The following is a 19,117-nucleotide window of genomic DNA, read 5'->3' on the forward strand; positions in this document are numbered from 1 at the left end:
ATTTTTCTATGGAAACACAAGCGATTGGTAACCAGACACCAAGTTTTTTGGTGGGAGTCATACACAACTGTATTTATCAGTTTTAAACTACATGGCTGCGTTCACACGTGGCGTTTACATTCCGTTTTGAAACACAATACAACAGCCGAGGACAGGAGATTTGCCTTCTCACATTGCTGTTAACATTTGCATTTACAAAATGCAGTGGTAACGCATGTGTTAACATTACATTAACGTTAATGTAGTTTTTGCAAACACAAATGTTATCAGCAATGTAATTAGGCAGATCTCACAGTTTCAAATGCATTGCAAACGCCACGTGTGAACGCAGCCTGAGACTTTATTCACACCATTAAGGCGAGATTATATTTACAAATGGATTTACATTCTTGTGGAATTGGTGATCTTGTTGTAGGGATTGCACTATAGTCTGCACCAGTTACTAACACCACAGGTAATGGCTAGCATGCAGTGATCCATTAAAGTAGTTTCAAATGAGACAAACACTCTACTTTTTGTCATTAACGTACTATCATTAACTCAACTTTTTGTAATTGACATCAATATACATCGGCTGGTTGTTTCTTTAAAATGCAAGGTTTTTTAATTTTATAGTGAAAAACAGATGCAAAAAAATTAAAAAGCTTGATCCTGAATAGTTAAAAAATTACCTTGTGTATTTTTACATTAAACAGTTGTGCATTCATTGTGGATATATTTATTGTTGTCCATTAAAAAAACTGACAGCACACGGCTATTTTCTAATGTTGTGTACATAAGTCGTAACTTATTACTATGTTGCCCAGGTTCAGTCCTAATACCAGTCCTTTCAAAAAATGGGTTCAATATATAGATATTTTTGCATTTTAAAGAAGCTGCACTTATAATTCTAGGTGTATTATTGTAATATATTTACAACTATTTTATACTATATTTTGGAATTATCTTAGTTTTCATCGATGTCACATGAAGTCACTCCTAAAATAAATCTGGTGTACCATACCTTATTCATTTATTTCCAGAAAGTCGGCACTCATTCCAAAGTAATTCAAATTCAAAGGTTCTTATTGACATTGGTATTACAATGTGTAATGTTTCGGACCCCAATGAGTCCTTCATCAAGCATGGATTGTGAGAGTATAGAGGGGAAGGTTCACAGAACACACCATTATGCAAGGCGGCAAGAGGAAATACAGTGTATCGCTGTGGAAGTGGAGGATGCCTGATGAAGGACCCTTTCGGGCCCAAAATGTTACACAATCTTGGTTTGCTATAACAATATCAATAAAAAACTTAGAATTTACCATGCAATGACTGACGACTTTTTGGATATACGTGAAAAGATCAGACCCTTGTATGAATCACATCCAATTTCCTTTAAAAAAAAAAAATGATTTAGTTACACAGAGAAAATGTTTCATGTTCTAAAATGAAACAGATTGAAACAACTAACAATGTATCCAAAGCAGAATATGGAATGGGTCATGACTATTTGTATCCTTTATTAAGTTTTTAACACTGCTATTATATTATTAGTAGTAGTAATAATAATGATAATAAAAAATAACTATAAATAACTATGGATACAATTTAATGTTTCAGACATGACAGTAGAATCCATGAATCCTGACGAAGTAAATCTAGGCAATGCAATGAGTATGGATCTCACCGAGGAGACACCTGCAAAAAAAGTGAGAAAAACTACTTAAAGGGAGTCTGTCAGCGATTTTTATTTATCTTAATTCTTTATTATTTACCAAAAAAGAAGGAAAAGAGGAAAAAGGACTACAGGAAATATAAGGGGGAAGAGCATGAAGGTGATACTATATATCTGTAATAAAGTAAACCAACAGTAAAAACATCACCAAGTCTTTGCTGACAGTATATACCTAGTTACAATACATAACCTGGAATTGAACCTATATACAATTATATAACCTATATCTGGGCATTATGGTAGCTCATGCTGCCACTTTTTTTCCCATAGGAGAGAGAGACTATCATAATTTTTTTATGCCGATTGACAACCAGTTTCCCTGATGGTAGATGGTTTAATACTCACCTCCCCGTTCCTTTCCCCTTTGCAGTAATGCAATTTTAGTAAAAATAGGAGCAGCTGCATTTAGAAAAAATAAAGGTTTCTAAAATATTCAAAGCCTGAGGGGCTTTGCAGAGAACCTCCAAGTTTATGCGTCTTTTATTTTATTCAGTTTAAGAGTTCGACTGTACAAACGACATTGTATATAGATTTGCAGAGAGCATCTGCTACGGGTGTAGGGAAAGGCAAGAGGTGAGCTGTGATTAAATTTAAAGACGGACGAGTGATGTGAGTATTCATGCAGGCGCATAAGCTGCAAGATGCCCTTTCTGATGGGCTCTATGCTCAAATACTGCTACTTGAGAGTCTGGCATGTAAAATAATACACATAGTGCATGTATATCTCAACATGTATCCTTTCCTATTTAGCAGTATTGCATGGTCAAAAATGCTGACAGGCTCCCTTTAAGTGAAATTTACAGCAGATTCTGTTAAATATTTTCATAAACAAATCTTCTCTTTTATAGGCTAATCAAGACAAAACTGATGGTGATGATGGTGAAGATAAAGAGATCATGGGTATGTATATATTGTGTGTGATATAGAGGTACATTTCATAGAAGGTCATTAGACACTGATTACATATCTTTAGGATAAGTAGTAAAAATAAAATTACCTAGATAACCCCTTTAATGAGAACCTGCCATTTAAATTAACCCCGCCCCCCCAAATAAATACTTAATAATTAAAAACTATTGTCCTTATCCCTAAACAGATGCTTTCCATGGCTGCAATGTTAAAAAATCAGTTTTTAAACTTATATACAACTCACCTAATATGAGTCCAGTCACACTAAGTGAGTCCTGCATAGTAAATTTTACTTGCACTGCCCTGCCTCCTTTTTCCTGATTGACAGGTCTTACTGCTAGGACATGGTGCTGTATGGAACATTGAGAGAGAGAGCTCTGTTACATCATTGGGCACTATTGATGGGAATTACGGCTCTTCTTAGTGAGAAGAAGAGCTGGCTCTTCTGGCTCCTGAATGGCTCACTATTAAATATATAATAGGGAGCCGCAGGCCTGTCAATCACCCCATTCCACACCAGTTTATCCCGATTGTATCGGGTTAAAGGGGGCGTGGTGAGTTAGGGGCAGAGTTTAGTTAACCATCGGCCCCCTGAGCTCCCATCCAGCTCCCGTTGTTCGTGAATGACACATCACTATTGGGCAGTTAATGTCATGTGACCAGGTCGATGTCATCTAAGGTCCTTTAACCCAGTAACATTTGCAACTTCTTTCCAAGTATTTATCTGATGACATGAAATCATAGCATAGCAAACATGGAGGATGGAGAGGAGTAGAAGTCCATGGAAGCATGCTGTGATTTCATGTGATTACATACATACGACCGCAAACAAAAAAGAGCCTGGCAGGCTGAAACAAGAATGTGCCTTTTTTGATTTTTGAAATGGGTCCTGTGAGAGCAGATAGCAAAGCCTGTTCTGGTTTAGGAACTGTATGGGAGTTAGACAAGGCATTATAAAGTTGATTGACATCTTGCCAGAGAGGGGTTACGAGGCAACTCCACCAAATATGTAGCATTGTTCCTGTGTCACCCTCGCAGTGTCAGCATTTGTCTGAAATCTGGGGGTTAATTTGTCTCAGTTTAAATGGTGTACAGTACCAGTGTGAGAGGATTTTAAAGTAAAGTTCTTGAATTCTACAGGATTAAGTCAAAACAGGAATATATATATATATATATATATATATATATATATATATATATATATATATATATATATATATATATATTAAAAAAGCCTATTTGTATAAGATATTGCTGTTACATATAATTCATTACTTTATAATGCCTCTAGAAGTTTTTTTCATTCCTTCTCAGAACGTCCACCTAATGTTAACATTCTGGTGGTCACATATGTTCATGGTCTTCTGAGGTGGAATCAAAAGAACAACAGGGGCAATGTAACAAAATAAATGCATCACCATAAGGATCCATTACCTAGGTAGGCAGTTATCTGTGAATAAAGTATGTTTTTACAATCTGTATTAAAATACAAATATTCAGTAAACTGTTAATTAACATTTAGCATCTAGCGGTTCATGATCACATGGATAAATTCCACAATACATTACATATAATATTATACATTATTATAATATTTATGTCATTGTCACCTATTTCTACACATTTTAGCAGGACTGATGCAAGCAGAAGAGAAGGGTGATAGCACTGTGCCATGGACAATATACGGAGCATATATTAAAGCGGCTGGAGGTGCACTTATAATCACCATAAATGCCTTTCTGTTCCTGCTTACCACCGGTAGTGCAGCCTTCAGTAACTGGTGGCTAAGTTACTGGATTAAACAAGGCAGTGGGGTAAGATATTTCTTACTGTAGTTTTTATGTATAAAACCTTAGTTTATTTTAGAATTGTTGGAGTTATTCTTAATGACCTCATTTTTTGTTTTAATGCAAATTTGTCCGGTGTATTTTCTATCTAGCTATGTCAGGGTAATTCAACGAAGCCGTTATTGATACAGACACATTGCTGTAGCTGTTTTTTAAAGGGGTTGGCCACTTTACCTCATGCATTTTGTAATGTGTGTGTAAATGTGGGGGTCAGGATATTAGGTAATTTACCAATATACATATATCAATAACTCATATAACAATTTCTTGATATGTAAAGTGAAGCCTCCTGTCTTTTACCTCATCAGCCAAACATTCCTGTCCAAAAAATGGCTATAGATAGAGGATCACGTGATCTCTATCTGTCAATGACCAATCGGCAGTTAGAGATCACATGACCCTCCATCTGCATCCATGCACATGCATGCATATACACACTTTACAAAGAATATTAGGTAAAGTGGCCAACCCTTAGTGGGGCATCCATAAGCACAGGTCTTAATGGTCTTTAGGAATAGGGGCTGAAGGCTGTCATAATATATGAGTGGTGTCTTAGGAGGGGTCAAAGTAAAGAGGAGTGGATGCACAAGTGGAAAGTAAAGGGATTGATCATCATCAATGTAATCAGTGTTACATTGTTAGTGTTTATGGTGAGTTTACCTTTTATTAGGTCCATTAATGTAAACACTTACTTAAATCTTCTGTGTGTGCACTAGAAGAACAGTAAGGGCTTTCCTCCATTTTCTAAAAAGTAGTACTTATGTGAGTACTTTTGTGTTTGTATATATGACCCTTTGTCATTCCTTTCCTGTTTACTATTTTTGTTTTTTTGATTTTTATAGTTATTATATAAAATAATTATATTGATTTCCTATTGTTTTATCTTTAGAACACATCAATTGCTACAGCAAACTGGACTCAATCTAGTGGAAGTATGAAGGACAACCCAGACCTGCACTTTTACATATCTATTTATGCCATGTCTATGGTGGCTGTTCTGTTGCTTAGATTTGTACGGGGCTATGTTTTTGTTAAGGTAAAGTCTTCAATTCAATTGTTCAAATTGTTTAATTAAAATATTACTGTTTTATGGTTAGAAAAATATTTTTGCCACTGACATTGAATTTAGCGGTTATTTATGACATAAACAACTTGATGAAGTTGAAACCAGAAGTTTACATACACTATATAAAAAGACACATATGCTCGTTTTCTCTCTCATCTAACATAAAGTCAGAATAAACCTTCCCTGTTTTAGTTAAATTAGGACTTCCAAAAAGAATTACATTATACTTTTGCGTACACTAAGATTACCATGCCTTTAAACAAGTTGGGACGGGTCATATGATGATGTCATATCTTTGGAAGCTTAGATAGATTTATTGGCTACATCTGAGTTCCTGTATTTTAAGGAACACAGTGCTTCTTTGACATCATGGGAAAGTCTAAATAAATAAGCCAATAAATCAGGCAGAGAATTATGGACTTGCACAACTCTGGTTCGTCCTTTGGTGCAATTTCCAGAAACCTGAAGGTGCCTCCTTTATCTGTACAAACAAGTATACCCAAGTACAAACAAGATGGAAATGCCTAGTCATCATACTGCTCAGGAAGGAGATGAGTTCTGGACCGCTTTAGTCCAAAATGTGGATATCAACCCAAGAACAAAAGCATAAGATGCAGGCTGAAGCTGGTAATAGTGTGTCATTATGTGACTTTATAGTGTATTATTATTAGTGAAATGAGTACTATATCAACATGGGCTGAAAGGCCACTTTGCTAATAAGAAGCCGTAACTCCACATTATTGTTTACAAAAATGACCATAATTTTTGGAGACATGTCCTGTTGTCTGACAAAACAAAAATTTCACTGTTTGGCCATAATGACCACCGTTTCATTGGGAGGAAAAAGGGAGAAGCAAATGGGTCTTCTAAATGAACAATGAACTGAAGCATGCTACCAAACTGGTTACAAAGTGGCTTAAAGATAACAAAGCCTTCCTCTCTGGTTGCATTCACACGAACGTATGCCCCCCAGGTGGGCATCTGTTAACCGTGGTGACCTCTCCCTTCTCCATAGCGATGCATGTCACACGGCGCCGTAACACGGGGAAAGGTAGGACATGTCCTATGTGTTCCCCAAGTACAGAGCTGGTACGGCTCGGTGTGGCCATTGCCGTCTATGGGAGACGTATGTACTGCCGCAAGTTTGCAGCCGTATATACATCCCCCCGACGGTCATGTGAATGCAGCCTTAATCCTATTGAAAGGTTGCCTACAAAAATGGCTCAATTACACCACTTTTGTTAGGAGGAATGGGTCCAAATTCCTAACTTTTGTGAGATGCGTGTGGAAGGATATCTGAAAAGATTGACCCAAATTATACAGTTTAAGGGCAATGGTACCAAATACTAATGAAATGTATGTAAACTTTCGAGTTTGCAGTAAGTAATAAAAATACCTAAAACAATTCACTTTCTCTCATTATTCTCATATGTTGCTCTACAAATACTTTTGGTAATACAAATTAACCTAAAACGTAAAAGGGTTATTCTGATTTCAGATAGTGAGAAAATATAAAAATGTGTCTTTTTATATAGTGTATGTAAACTATTGGTTTCAACTGTATATTGTAAGGTACTGCAAGCAAGGGGCAAACGGACTGAAAAAAGTTTTGCATTGTTTATGTATTTTTTTTTTTACTGAAGGTGACCTAGTGGTAGTAAGAAATGATGGGTGCTACCGAAGGAAGGTCCCGTTTTAATAAAGCTAAAAATAGGCATTACTCCTACATTAAAAAGTGAATAAATGTAGTTTTTTTCACCCATATATTGATGTTTTTGTTGAACAATACAACTTTCTTCAAGTCAGGTTTAAGAAAGGTTGTATTGTTCAACCAAAACGCTGCTGTATGAGTAAATGAACCTACCATTCATCACTTTTTAAAGTTGGAGTTGCTTTCTATTTTTTGATCCGTCTATTTAAAAAAAACACTCCAGGAAAATTAACAGCCCTTAACTGATCCTGTTTACAATGATTCTCATCACTCTAGTCTATGAGGGATCCATGAAATACCGACTGTAGTTTGCTCTACGTTTTAATTAAATGGACACAACAATTATGTGAATTGATCTGTAAGGTTTGATTGATCGGGGGGGACCCAAACGACCCCCAACAGCTATTACAGGACGAGATCCAATCAATAAATGTTAAGGTATCAGCACATTGCACAGAGAAATCAATAGAGACACACACAATGATATCTTGAAAGACTTCTGCTTTATTGTCCAACAGTTTATTTCCTCTTATAGTTAACTCACGTGGTCAAGAACAGAGAACTAGTTAATCTTAGACATTACAAAATAAAAGTGGTTACATCTTGTGATTATTGACCGATAGCCCAGACATACATATTACATTATATGTTCTTGTATTATGCTGATTACTGCAAATTAAAGCGACTTCCTCCTTTATATATAGGGAAGCTAAATCTGAAACAGACAGAATGGCTGTAAAGCAAATAAGATAAGATAAAATGGAAGATGACAAGAATGAGATTGGTGGATTATTGACGTGACATTCACGGATCCGTTAAAAAAGTACTGCATTGAGTGTAGATGCGGGACAGCTGCATACTGCTGTTTTTCACTGTAGTGTAATACCTAATTCTGAACAGGTCAACTTGGTATCAATTAATCTAAATGACAAATGGATCCCAGTAAATTTGTAGATAGAAAGCTGTAGCTAAATACTCTAGAAAATCCCTGGAGTTTTTATTACTAGGATAGGAAAAAAAATGTTTGTTGAATTGTGGTAACCAATTATGAGAACTGTCTTAAAGTAACATTTTTAAGAAGTTAGGCTGGAGTCTTTTATATCGTTGTATGTCCATATTATAAAACTGAACTTTACTGTAAGCAATCTTCCAGAAGGTGACTTGTCATTGATAGAAGTGTTCAGTTAAATTCTTCACATACTGCAAATCTGACTATTTCTATCTTGAATGTATAGATTTGTGTTATATCATAAATTGTATGAATTATTACATTTGTATTTCTTAACTATAGAGTACCCTGAGAGCCTCAACAAGACTTCATGATCTTCTATTTCAAAAAGTCCTTTGTAGTCCAATAAAATTGTTTGATACAACTCCTCTTGGCCGTATCCTGAACAGATTTACCAAAGATGTGGATGAAGGTACAACCGGACATTAATCCCTACTAATTCACATAAGGAATTCATCCTTTTATACACAGGAAAGTTGTTCACTTAGTACATTAGCAACTGCTTCTGAATTACAGTGCTGCAACATAATCTCATTTTAGAAGAACTAGAGAACTGTGTAGTAAATGTTTAAAACCGTTTTTCAATACTCCAGGGCAAACGTGTTGCTAGGGTCATAAAAGATCTGGGGCACGGGGCCTGGTGTATATGTACCAAATCCTTAGTATCTGCCAGACCCCTATATATACTCCACACAGATGTGCTTGTGCAAAAAAACTGTACGTATATACGGCTACAGAAAATACAGAAGAAACCTATTGAATCCACTGACTACATGTGATATGTCTTTGGATTCTAGTTGTTCTCCTTTCTTATCGTCTCAATTAGGCTTTACATCATCTTGTCTTCTCCACCAACCATGCATCTTTCCTGTTAATTTTATCACCAAGACATCTTATGTTCTTCACTTTCCCATTGTTCCCTAATATAGTTATCCTTCTGCTACTTATAATACTGTGCCCCCCAAATATAGTTGCAGTGCGATACAGATAGCCTCCCCTGAGACTACAAGTACCACACAAATAGTGAACCCTATCTTACAATGACCCTCATTTTGGTCTCCACACCAGACTATATGGTTCGAAAATCCAATTATTATGACCCCCACTCTCAATAATACCCCTTATTTTTTAGTCCTTACTTTTTAAAAAGGTTTTTCAGCTGTAAAGTAGCAATGTGTGTCTTGAGTTTTAATGCAAAACACATGTTGATGTATCGTGTGAACACAGCTTAAAGGGGGATTGTTCATGATTGGAATTTCTTTAGTTTTTGGCCCCACATGGCGTTAAAAGAAGAAAAATAACTTTTACTTATCCATAACTTTACCTGTGGTTGAGTACGGCAAAGGTACAAAAGTAAGCATAACTTCTTTCTCCTGGGATATTTCTTTTTAGTGTCCCACAACTCCTTCAATCCCCCCATACCCCACTGCCCAGTCTTTATTATGCCCCCCCCCCCACTGTCCCAGTCTTAATAAAGCTCCCACTCTTAATACTGCCCAAGTCTTATAATAATGTTGCAACTCTGCAGAACATAAATAAAACAACAAAATGAGTTCTCACCATACTGCTTCCTGTCCTTCATCCTGAGCGTCTTGGTGTGGAGGTCCTGGATAGTGATGTCACTACTCCATGCCTTAGAGCAGCCTATTCCACCACTGTATTCCACCCTATCTTTGTCTGGAAGACACAGTTAGAGTTAAGTTCAGGAAAATCCAAACGAGCAGCCGTAAAACTATACCGTTGACCGGGACATTCGGGGCCCCAACCAAAAGATCTTTTGACTTAGCGATGCCTGTTCTCCACAGTGCTGTAACACATATCACAAAAATTGGCTACTAGAAAACAACTGGATCACTTCCAAGAATCAGATCACACACTTGTGAGATCCCTGTTTTCGTCAATAGTTGATTAGAAATATGCACATCCCCATATCTATACCCTATGGTTTACTATTCAATAATTAAATCTACCACCAGGGTCAAGGATTGTAAACCAAACACACTTACATGGTGGTGTGTGATGCCAGTGGCAGGATTTCATCTTCTTTTAACCTGTTATGCAAATGAACCTTTGAGTTCCATAGCTGTTAATTAAGACAGCTCATTTGCATTATTTTAAAGTATTTTTTTGTGTATAAACAAGGTCATAAGACTCTAAAAGAAGATGAGATCCTGCCAGTGGCACCCCATACCACCATGTAAGTGTGCTTGGTTTGCAATCCTTGACCCTTGTGGTAAATTTCCTCTAAATATATGCTTATGAACTGTTTCCTTTTGTTTGCTGCATACATAAATACATGATAAAATTTGGTGTCTCTGGAGCTCAATTACCATTCACTTGAATGGGAGATTTTACTGCAATATCACACGTGTACAGAACTACTTTCAGCTCTGTACATTGTGCAGATACAACGGCTGTGAAAGTTGAGTGGACGTGCCAGGTGTAACACCCCATAGTTTATTATTGACAACCTACTTTATCAAATATAAAAATATATAACCACTCATTTTTTATTACATCTCTTTAAATTATTAATCTGATGTTATTTTGTCTTTAGTTGATATACGGCTTCCAAACCAAATGGAACAACTCATGCAGAATGTGATTCTTGTCCTTTTCTGCCTAAGCATCATTAGCTCAGTATTTCCTTGGTTTCTTATTTCTGTTGTACCTCTATCCGTGCTCTTTTACTTCGTGAACAAAGCATCCAGGTAAGGGCTGTTGTTGATAAAAGTTGTGTTGTTTTCCATCAGCTGAATTTGCTTATCATGACCCAATTAACCCTTTTAGGACTCAGCTCTTTTCTGTTTTTGCATTTCTGTTTTTAACTCCCCTCATTCCAAAAGCTATAACTTTTTTTATTTCTCTGTTATCAGAGATGCATATGGACTTGTTATCTGTGGGACAAATTGTAATTTTAATGGCACAATTTAATATTCGATGCAATGTACTGGAAAGATGGAAAAAATTCAGTTGCAGTTAATTTGCAATTGGACCACAATTGAAACATATTTACACCATTTTCTTGTGAGCTCTGTTTTCACGGCTTTCATTTTGTGCTCCAAATGACAGCTCCCCTTTATTCATAGTGTAGGTATGATCACAGGGATACCAAATATATGTAGGTTTTAAAAAATTGAAATCTTTTGTACAAAAGAAAAAAATTCCCATTTTGGCAAATTCCGAGGCCAATAACTTTTTCATTCTCTGCTGTACGGACCTATGTAAGGTACACGCCGACGTTTTAATTTACATCAATTTTGGTCATTTTTATTCAAATATCTGGGAACACAGGTTCAGACCATTTGGGGCTATTTTACATTATGATGTTCATGGCCTTAAATAATTTTTTAAAAAATTTTGATATAACTGGCATTTTTTGACATCTTGATACCTAGCATGTTTATGAATTCTACTGTTTATTATGATATGTGTTTTATTTTTTTTTACTATTATTTCAGACCCTCTAAGGTACTTTAACCCTGGAGGGTCTGATCACTAATACTGATATTAGTATATATTGCAGTATATAGTAATTTTACTGCTGATCTCTAATAGGCAGGCTATTAGAGATCACTATCCATGGCAAGCCTACAGTCGCTATGGGACTGAAGGCTTCCATGGTAACCGATTAGCATCCTCTGATGACACCACGGGGTGCCGATCGCCCATCCAAGATGGCAGGACCCACCAGCATCTCTGTTATATGCTACAGACATATGTCTATCAAGTTCAATCACATGAGGGAAGGGATTGGATTGGATAAGGAAGGGATTTAAAAAATTAGACTACTTTCATTTGAGGAAAAAAATGCAATCTAGGTCTTGTAGAATTCCTCTTCTAAACTTAATGAAGACTTTCCAGGTCAATTAGGGTCACAAATCGACCTGTATGAGGGTTGTATGTGCGTAAAGTGAAAAAAAAAATAGTATACTTGCCTAGATGTGGCCCATCAACTCACATCTTCAGATTCCGTGCCTCCTCTCACAATGCGGGAAGTGAAGCCGGTACAGTATCCTCGCTATATTGTGCCTTTGCCGCACCTACTATGCCTGCGCGGTGCAGCCAGGATGTACTACACTGCCTTCACTTGCCGCAACATGGAGGGAGTGAGGTTGAGGTAAGTATAATGTTTTTTTTAGATAAATGATCGCTGAAAAAAACATACAGGGGAATTTGAGACACTAAGTCACCAATCCATAAAGAAATATTGTTAGTTGTTCAAAAAGGGAAGCTTATTTTATTGAATTGAGAGGCGTGCATTTTCCTTTGTTCACTTGCTTATTTCTTGTGAGTAAATCATGATTACATTTTCTCTACAGAGTGCTAATTCGTGAATTAAAACGTTTGGAAAATATTAGTCAGTCTCCATTTATATCTCACATCACATCAACATTACAAGGAATAACAACCATACAAGCCTATGACAAGACCAACGATTGTCTTTATAGGTAAGTTATTTATATTTACAGTATAGTAACCTGGACAACCAACTCAGCATGTTGTTTCCATAAAAGCTTTGTGAACAGTTAAAGGGTATGGTCACTGATAATACATTTTACCAGGGTAAATATTGTACTTACGGTAGTCTGGTAAACTTTCTCATTCCTTAGCAGCCACAGGTCACTAGACCCACTCCAGAAGAAGTCAGGACTTCCTGTGACGTTCACTGCAACAACATGGAGGACATGGAAGTGGTATTCACAGAGGAGCCACATATATAGTACAAACTGCATGGCCCAATTGATCCACTGGAACAATGCAGGGCATGGTACATTACTGAAATTTCTGCCAGTCATGTGACCCCTGGCTGTTACAGACAGAAAGCTGTCATCAGAAATTGGTCCAATAAACCACTACCAGTATGTTCTATAGAAGCTGAACGCCTTCTAGATCATGTTTCTTTCATGGCCCAGGGTGGTGTCATCATCCAGAAAATCAACTTTGAAGTGAGATGTAAATTGGTTGTAAAAAGTCAGGGAGGCGGAGAGTTTAACACTGAAGTAAAGCTCTCCTTGCCTCAGAACAGCCCCTTCAGTGTAACTAATGCTCTGGCGTCCAGGAACATCACTAGCCAGATCTCCTAAAAATCTGGCAAATGATGTGAATCACAAGGAAAGAAGCAGGAAAGGTGGAAAAATTTAAGTCTCCGCCCCCCTGATTGTTTACAACCAATTTACATCTCAATTTAAAGTTGATTTTCTGGATGACATCACCACACTTTGCCATGAAAGCAACATAATCTAGAAGCTTTTCAGGTGCTTTTTGTTGGTGATAGGTTTCCTTTAAGAGAAAGTTTACCACACATAGTAAAATATGGGTGACTCTATATGGGTATAGTATTTTTTTTTTTTTTGCAGTACCCACTGGCTGTGCATTCAGCTCATGGTGGCATGGAATTAGAAATTTGTGATCTTTTTAAAATGATCAAGTATTAGGTCCAAATAGATGCTTTGTTGTGTACAAATCAGCTCCATTCAGTTGAATAGGTTTGAACTGCAGTACCAAGCAAAATGCTATGTATGGCAGTGTGAAGAGACCACAGCATTTCTATCTGTGCAGAGATTCAATTTCATTCATCTAATAAGCTTTTGGTCCTGTGGTATAGTCTGCTTTCACAGGCATATCAACCAGTCAATCACTTTAACTTAACACAACCTATTCCACATTGCAAAGTCTTGACACTTGGATTAAGTAAGCAATTGATGGTCCACAATTGTTATATTTGATCTTATTCTGATCAATTACTGGTAAATATTATTCATGTTTTAGTAATTCTACACACACACACACACACACACACATATATATATATATATATATATATATATATATATATATATATATATATGTATATGTGTGTGTGTGTCTCTCTCTCTCTCTCTCTCTCTCTCTCTCTCTCTCTCTCTCTCTCTCTCTCTCTCTCTATATATATATATATATATATATATATATATATGTATACATTTATGGCTTTGTATTTTTCTAGATACCAAAAACTTCTGGATGTCAATCAAGTGCCATGTTTCCTCTTCAGCTGCGCAACCCGTTGGTTGTCGGTGCGCCTGGATCTGATTAGCCTATCTGTCATCACACTGACCGCTGTGTGTGTGGTGTTCATGCATGGACACATAAACCCAGCCTATGCAGGTCTTGCCATGTCCTATGCAGTCCAGGTACAACACATGTTATAGAGCTCTACTTTTGTGAAAAAGCTTATGTTTACGAAAAATGTAATTGGAATATTAAAAATGAAATATATTGTGTCAGCTTACAGGACTCTTTCAGTTCACTGTACGTTTGGCCACAGAGACGGAAGCCAGATTTACTTCAGTGGAAAGAATTCAGTATTATATAGAGGTAAGTGTGTTTTTTTCCAATAATGCTTACACTTTAACTGGACAATGACATATCATTCTATTATGCATTTACATCAGTGTCTGCAGATGCCAACATTTCTGTGGCAGGGCTTTTGTTTTCCCATAGGGTGTTGGCTGTAAATGTTTAAGCTAGGCTGGCAGAGTCCAAAGATAAAAGGTCTAGCAAAGAGTAAAGTGGAGTTAAAGTTATATTGACCTCCTGGCAGATTACGTAGTTGTGATGTTATTAGTTTCCTAGGACATAATCAGAGACACAGAAGTTTCGGTAACCTCCCTCTTAACACTACAATGTTACAAGTGAATTGTGTAACTGTATTTTAACACCTTCATGACCCAGTGTCATTTGTGTCTAAATATCTAGGTAATTTTTTTTGGCACTTCTGTTCTCCTATGTTTGGAAACGCTTTACATATAATAATAAGTTTTACTTAGTTTTTTTTTAGAAGTGAGACTTCAACTTGAGGGTCTGACTTCAAATGGCTACATGTACTGAACCCAGACACCTAGAAAAAGAATTCTGGTGTTATATTAAAGAGGAGAATCTAATATCATGATTCTTTTTTGTGAAACAGAACCGGGGATATCCTCTCTTAAAGTTACTGTTGGGAATCAAAAAATCAAATTTTTTACTGAAATTTACCAGTGGATATCTTGGGTTTCGTTTCACCTAGAAACACAATCTATGGTTCAGGAGATATGACTGTTTATAATTTGTAACTGTGACAATGTATATATACTTACTTTCTGTACGGTGAAAATATAAGTATATATCAATATGCCTATTGTGTTTGATAATCACATCATCATCAGAATATAAGACTAACCCCTTCCTGAAAATAAAAAAAAATGTATTTACTTATGCCACTTATCTGGCGTAGAAGCACTTCCCCCTGTCTGCGTACTTTATAAAAATTTTCTCAAAGACTTAGCAGTGTTGTGAGGAGCCAATGGCCCTCTGCATCACTGCTGTATAGACTCTATCTGTGTCCAGAGGACGCAGATGGAGTTGTAGCCTGGGATATACCTCCCACTGCATAGAGCAGATGGAGAGCCTGAAATCTGTGACTGTCACGCTGGATCCAGGACAGTTGAGAGGTATCACTCATCTACTGTCTACAGATCTCTTTCATATATAAACTGCTTGTCCTCCCTCCTACCCATGTTACGTGGAAAACTAGCAGAAACACCAAAACATCATGGCAACTGCTTATCCTTTCTTGTCGACTTTGGATTGATCAAAGACAGGAAAAGAAGAAAATTCTATTTACCATACTCTTTCTCTCCACTTAATTGTATGATGTGGTTTATAATGAGAGCTGACAAATATTAAATGTTGCTAATCCTTTTTTTGTCACGTTCTTTTCAATAGCTATAATAAAATAGTACAAACAATGTTACGATGTTATTACTCTTCCTAAATATGGAGTCAACCTTACAAAAGCAGACATAGACCTCGTTAGCAAATAGATTTAACATTAAGATTTTTCATATATAATATAATATATATGTACATTTTTATAATGTTTGCTTTTTGTACTTATTTGTGGAGGATGTGCTACATTTCTCTGAACCGCTACATAAAGTGTTTATGCCATAATAAAGACATGTTACTCATATTATAGTATGTGTTTCTTGGAAGTTTAAATCGGGCAATGACAAAAGTACTTGTAACGTTGACCAATTTGTCATGTTGTCATGTCTGCACTCAACAAGTTGATAATTTTAGCTACAGGATTCTGAGCGTAGGGAAGTATCCATGGTGTTACTTTTCAAGTGCAGAGCAGTGTAAAGGCTGGTATTGAAGATTTATAAGCATTAATTGTGATTTCCTCGGTATAAAAAAATGGCATTTGTGCTTAGAGTCAACCAAAGCACTAAACCTTATAAAAAATATTGATAAATAATAAAGATGATAATAAAGATAAAGTCATTTCCATCTGTGAATACACTAGGTGAAATAACACAGCTATCTATTTAACCATGGCCCACAAGTCTGCTCTCATTTTTAAGGCAACTTCAGTGTTTAATTTATTTCACTTTTCTCAGATTATCCAAAAATGATTAACTGTAATGTGACACTAACAATTCAGTTTTTTTCTGTATTTCTTAAATATTCTCCACATTTTTAAGCTAAAGGCATATTAGGGAACCTTAACAAATTGAAGTGAAAAATAGAACCAATCATATTGTGAGATTGGGAATTTATTAGGTAGACCACTCCTCCACTTTACTGGAGAATTATACACAATACAGAAAAAATGTGTAGTCTATTGTTTTTGTCCATGATTAGATAGATTTAATTTTAAGTCAATATGAGAGCTGAGGACATAATGTAAGGCAAAGTTACGCTAAATATAGAAAGTGATGTGAAGTAAAAAAACATGCAAATATAAATAAAATAGTTGGCATTTTATGGAAAATGTCAATTAGAATGGTTGCAATTATCATTTATGACTACCGGTATTCCATAAAATAAACATTTTATTCATCCAGCATAATTATTCCCTTAAAAACAAGGGATGCCATAAGTGTGGCACTGGTGGTACTGCCTTGAGGGGCCACAGTAGTAAGAAAAGGGGCCCAGTGCAGGGTCCTTAGCACTGTGACCCATTGCTTTAGTATTTTATTTAGTATAAAATTTTGGTTGCCCCAACATCTGCCAATAAATCTTCTATGGAAGGGCATATCAGATTTTTCTCATGAATAGCTTCTTGTGCCTGCACGATGCAGTGAGCTCTCTGCCTCCCCCGTGCATTACAAGAGAAGTTCACACACAGACAATAGTGATTGGAATTACAGCTCTTCCTAGCGAACTGGCTTAGAAGCTAAATGAAAGTGTATATTAACCCTATACCCTTATAATCTAAGCACAATGTCAGCACACAGGATTTCATACCACAGAGGAATCATGAAGTGAGAGTCCCTGCCCAAACTATGGAATTTTACACTGATCACCACTGGGTTATAGGATCTAAAACAGCAATAAAACTGAGTAAAATTGTAAAGTAGGGGGGTTAAAATGATATTTATTGTGTAAACATCACTAGGGGATTAAAATTTGAGAACTTTCTTTCATGGGCAAACCCCTTTAAATGAATATATTGTTGATCAACCTTATTAGGCAATCGCTTTAATCAAATGATTTCTGTAATTGAGACTTTTGCACCTCTCCACAGATATTTTGGGACACTCCTTATGAGAAAACTGTTTCAGCATGTTTCAGCTCCTTCGAAAGATGCTAAATAGGATTTAGGTCAGGGCTCATAGAAGGCCACTTCCGAATAGTCCAATGTTTTCCTCTTAGCCATTCTTGAGTGTTTTTTCAGCTGTGTGTTTTGGGTGATTACCATGTTGTAAGTCCCTTTTTACCCAATTTTCCTCCTGTGGCCACGTCCAGGGAGAAGTTTAAGACCTACCGTATTTTCCGGACTATAAGGCACACAAAAAATCCTTTGATTTTCTCAGAAATCAAAGGTGCGCCTTATAGTCCAGTGCGCCTTATATATGAACCATACTTACAGACAACAGCTGCGTTGAACTGTGCACAGGTCTGCCACCTGCTGGTCATTCATTCTTTTAATCCGGTGCGCCTTATAATCCGGTGCGCCTTATATATAAATCTAGGCGTTTTAGCAGGCATTTATTGATGGTGAGCCTTATACTCCGGTGCCCCTTATAGTCTGAAAAATACTCTATATACCGTATCTTAAACTTCTGAATTATATGTTCAACTGTAGTCACAGGAACATCAAGTTGATGCAGATAGTCAACTTATTTCTGTGACTATTGTGGGTTTTTCTTTCACTAAACCAGAAGTACCAATTATTTTGTTCAACTGCGTATAAATATTATTCATTAGGGGCCACTGCATGAAATATAATTTTATACATTTTATAAAATTATGTGTTTAATACTCTTATGTAATGTATCTATTTAATTGAAGTTATTATTTTTGCTCCAGAATTTGGAATCAGAAGCACCATCTAACAACCTAGTGAAGACTTTACCAAAAGAATGGCCTGAAAATGGAGGGATCACATTTGAAAATGTTGAAATGCGTTATCGTGACAGTCTACCTCTGGTTCTAAAGAAAATTTCATTTAGAATTGAGGCACGAGAAAAGATTGGAATTGTCGGAAGAACTGGGTCAGGTCTGCTTCATGCATGTTTTCCTGTTAACTTTATTATCATCTATGATTGTAGTTTAATAGTCAATCTAAAGTTGCTGTGGAAATCTCAAAATCTTAGGGAAATGGAAAAGTACAAATTACTGTATATACTCAAATTAAAGCCAAAAATGTGCTGAAATACCCAAACTCACTTATACTTGAATCTATAAAAAAAGTACTTGCCTTTTTGACAAACTCCACAGGCCCTATTCTTGCTTCCTGCGTGCTGACAGTGACTGCTCTCTGTGCGCAGCCGCTTGCTGACATCATAGTGTGTACGCCAGCAGTGACAGGCCCATGTGTGATGGT

The 19,117-nt window shown here is 36.5% G+C and overlaps 1 protein-coding gene across 8 annotated transcripts in view; it reads left to right on the plus strand.

The window, feature by feature from the left end:
• Nucleotides 1-19,117, plus strand: part of LOC140118181 (ATP-binding cassette sub-family C member 5-like) — a 76,816-nt gene that overhangs the window by 48,487 nt on the left and 9,212 nt on the right. For all 8 annotated transcript variants that reach the window (XM_072135741.1, XM_072135739.1, XM_072135745.1 and 5 more), the window contains 10 exons: nt 1,603-1,691; nt 2,566-2,617; nt 4,256-4,440; nt 5,363-5,509; nt 8,542-8,671; nt 10,817-10,970; nt 12,582-12,710; nt 14,249-14,435; nt 14,530-14,619; nt 18,601-18,790. In XM_072135741.1, the coding sequence (XP_071991842.1) occupies nt 1,603-1,691; nt 2,566-2,617; nt 4,256-4,440; nt 5,363-5,509; nt 8,542-8,671; nt 10,817-10,970; nt 12,582-12,710; nt 14,249-14,435; nt 14,530-14,619; nt 18,601-18,790 (1,353 nt within the window). The remainder of the gene's footprint in view (nt 1-1,602; nt 1,692-2,565; nt 2,618-4,255; nt 4,441-5,362; nt 5,510-8,541; nt 8,672-10,816; nt 10,971-12,581; nt 12,711-14,248; nt 14,436-14,529; nt 14,620-18,600; nt 18,791-19,117) is intronic.

Source organism: Engystomops pustulosus, chromosome 2 (genome assembly GCF_040894005.1).
Source record: "Engystomops pustulosus chromosome 2, aEngPut4.maternal, whole genome shotgun sequence".
Lineage (NCBI taxonomy): Eukaryota > Metazoa > Chordata > Amphibia > Anura > Leptodactylidae > Engystomops > Engystomops pustulosus.